General features: G+C 53.5%; 1 protein-coding gene across 1 annotated transcript in view; it reads right to left on the bottom strand.

Moving 5' to 3' along the window:
- The window catches only part of ASMT (acetylserotonin O-methyltransferase), a 22,623-nt gene that overhangs the window by 693 nt on the left and 18,906 nt on the right, over positions 1-3,024 (bottom strand). The window contains exon 7 of the mRNA XM_032267782.1: positions 1,481-1,603. Coding sequence (XP_032123673.1) covers positions 1,481-1,603 — 123 coding nt within the window. The remainder of the gene's footprint in view (positions 1-1,480; positions 1,604-3,024) is intronic.

Raw genomic sequence — 3,024 nt, forward strand, 5'->3', positions numbered from 1 at the left:
TGCCTCTGTGTGTGTGTGAAGGGGACAGAGGACGTGGGCACTGCCTCTGTGTGTGTGATGGGGACAGAGGACGTGGGCACTGCCTCTGTGTGTGTGAAGGGGACAGAGGACGTGGGCACTACCTCTGTGCGTGTGTGAAGGGGACAGTGTCTGTGCTGTCTATTCTGTGAGGTCCATCCATTCTGAAATTCCTTGAAGACCTGGCACAGCCTCTGAGTGTGTGTCGGGTACAGTGCCCCACGTTCCTCTGAAGTCTGGCCATCCTTATGGTCTGTGAACCATAGGGAGGGTCCCATACAGGAGAGACACATAGGACTGTCTGAGGCAGAAAGAGAGAGAGACAGAAAGCCTCTTTCTTTCCACATCCTCGTGGACCAGCAGGATGGGTGGACCTCACAGGACATGGGGCACTGTACCCATCACACACAGAGAGGCTGTGCCCACATCCTCATGGACCTTCAGGATGGGTGGACCTCACAGGACACGGGGCACTGTCCCCAAGACTCACACAGAGGCTGTGCCCACATCCTCATGGACCTTCAGGATGGGTGGACCTCACAGGGCATGAGGCACTGTCCCCATCACACACACAGAGGCTGTGCCCACATCCTCATGGACCTTCTGGGTGGGTGGACCTCACAGGACACGGGGCACTGTCCCCATCACACACACAGAGGCTGTGCCCACATCCTCATGGACCTTCAGGATGGGTGGACCTCACAGGACATGGGGCACTGTCCCCATCACACACACAGAGGCTGTGCCCACATCCTCATGGACCGTCAGGATGGGTGGACCTCACAGGACATGGGGCACTGTCCCCAAGACTCACACAGAGGCTGTGCCCACATCCTCATGGACCTTCAGGATGGGTGGACCTCACAGGACATGGGGCACTGTACCCATCACACACAGAGAGGCTGTGCCCACATCCTCATGGACCGTCAGGATGGGTGGACCTCACAAGACATGGGGCACTGTCCCCATCACACACACAGAGGCTGTGCCCACATCCTCATGGACCGTCAGGATGGGTGGACCTCACAGGACATGGGGCACTGTCCCCAAGACTCACACAGAGGCTGTGCCCACATCCTCATGGACCTTCAGGATGGGTGGACCTCACAGGACATGGGGCACTGTCCCCATCACACACACAGAGGCTGTGCCCACAACCTCATGGACCTTCAGGATGGATGGACCTCACAGGACACGGGGTACTGTCCCCATCACACACACAAATACTAGCCTAATTCCACTGACATCTCATGGAACGTTTCACTTTTTCCATCTGTCTGTGGTTCTCTCAATAGATAGAAATCAGGAGCCCATTTATGGTAGGTCGTTATCTAAAAAGAAATCCATTGGCAAGATGTCTACGCTTACCAGTGGGATGAACTCAGTGCCTGCCTTCTCAATATCACGCCTGCCGCTCTGCCCTGAGTCACATCACATGCTGAAATGCACCCCCACCGCTCACCTGGCTTGCAAGAGCGGTAGACCCTCTCCAGCAGCTGTGAGCATCTTCCATCCGCCCAGTCATGGAGGATCCTGGCCAGGATGTACAGGTCTGCTTCCGGAAGACGGTCTTTAAAGAAATCCCCTGGAACACATGTCAGGCACCCCAACATCGGCTCATAATACAACCCCGTGTGACTGAACCCATACCAAAGGTCAGCTGCACGGGTCATGCCTTCCCCCCAGGTCTTCCAGGCTAGTGACCTGCAGAGCTAGCCTTCAAAAACAAAAAGGCTCAGAAGAAAAATCAGAAAATACCGAATGATACGTGTGTCCTCTTTCTCTCCTTCTCCTTTAAAAAAATAATGTTATTGGCGGGGCATGGCGGTTCACGCCTGTAATCCCCCATGGGAGGCCGAGGCGGGCGGATCACCTGAGGTCAGCAGTTCGAGACCAGCTTGGCCAACATGGTGAAACCTCGTCTCTACTAAAAACGCAAAAATTAGCTGGGTGTGGTGGCAGGCACCTGTAATCCCGACTACTCGGGAGGCTGAGGCAGGAGAATTGCTTGAACCCAGGAGGCGGAGGTTGCAGTGAGCCAAGATCGCGCCATTGCACTCCAGCCTGGGCAGCAGAGCAAGACTCCATCTCAAAAAATAAAACATAAATTAAAAATATATTTTAAAAAAGAAAATACAGAGTGGTACGTGTGGCCTCTTTCCTTTTCTTTTAAAAATATGTTATCAGCTGGGCGTGGTGGCTCGCGCCTGTCATCTCAGCACTCCCAAAGTGAATCATGAGGTCAGGAGTTCGAGACCAGCCTGGTCAATGTGGTGAAACTCCATGTCTACTAGAAATACAAGAATTTAGCCAGGCGTGGTGGCACATGCCTGTAATCCCAGCTACACACGAGGCTGAGGTCACCGGGTCACTTTTGAGCCTGGGAGATGGAGGCTGCTGTGAGCTCATGGTCATATCACTGCCCTCCAGGCTGGGAGACAGAATCACACGCTGTCTCAGAAAAAAAAAAAAAAAAAAAAAAAAGAGGGTAGAAATGTGTTTTCTCTCGTTTCTAGAAGCAGCTACCTAATTATTCTCAGTTCCGCCTCTGGGGCTGCAAAAGATACAATATTTACCATGAGGATCGTTCTAGAAAATGTCTGCAGGTTCCCGTGAGAGTGGGTGGTGCTGCTTTGGGGAAGCCAGTTGGTAGCTTGGCATTTGCAATCAAGGGTGTTCGCTTAGTCAGTCAGTCACATCATCAAACGGTCACTTGAAAGGCTTAAATGGGCCGGGCGCGGTGGCTCACGCCTGTCATCCCAGCACTTTGGGAGGCCGAGGCGGGTGGATCACGAGGTCAAGAGATCGAGACCATCCTGGTCAACATGGTGAAACCCCGTCTCTACTAAAAATACAAAACATTAGCTGGGCATGGTGGCGCGTGCCTGTAATCCCAGCTACTCAGGAGGCTGAGGCAGGAGAATTGCCTGAACCCAGGAGGCGGAGGTTGCGGTGAGCCGAGATCGCGCCATTGCACTCCAGCCTGGGTAACAAGAGCGAAACTCC

The sequence above is a fragment of the Sapajus apella genome, unplaced genomic scaffold (assembly GCF_009761245.1).
Source record: "Sapajus apella isolate SASKATOON/1434 unplaced genomic scaffold, GSC_monkey_1.0 scaffold172, whole genome shotgun sequence".
NCBI lineage: Eukaryota > Metazoa > Chordata > Mammalia > Primates > Cebidae > Sapajus > Sapajus apella.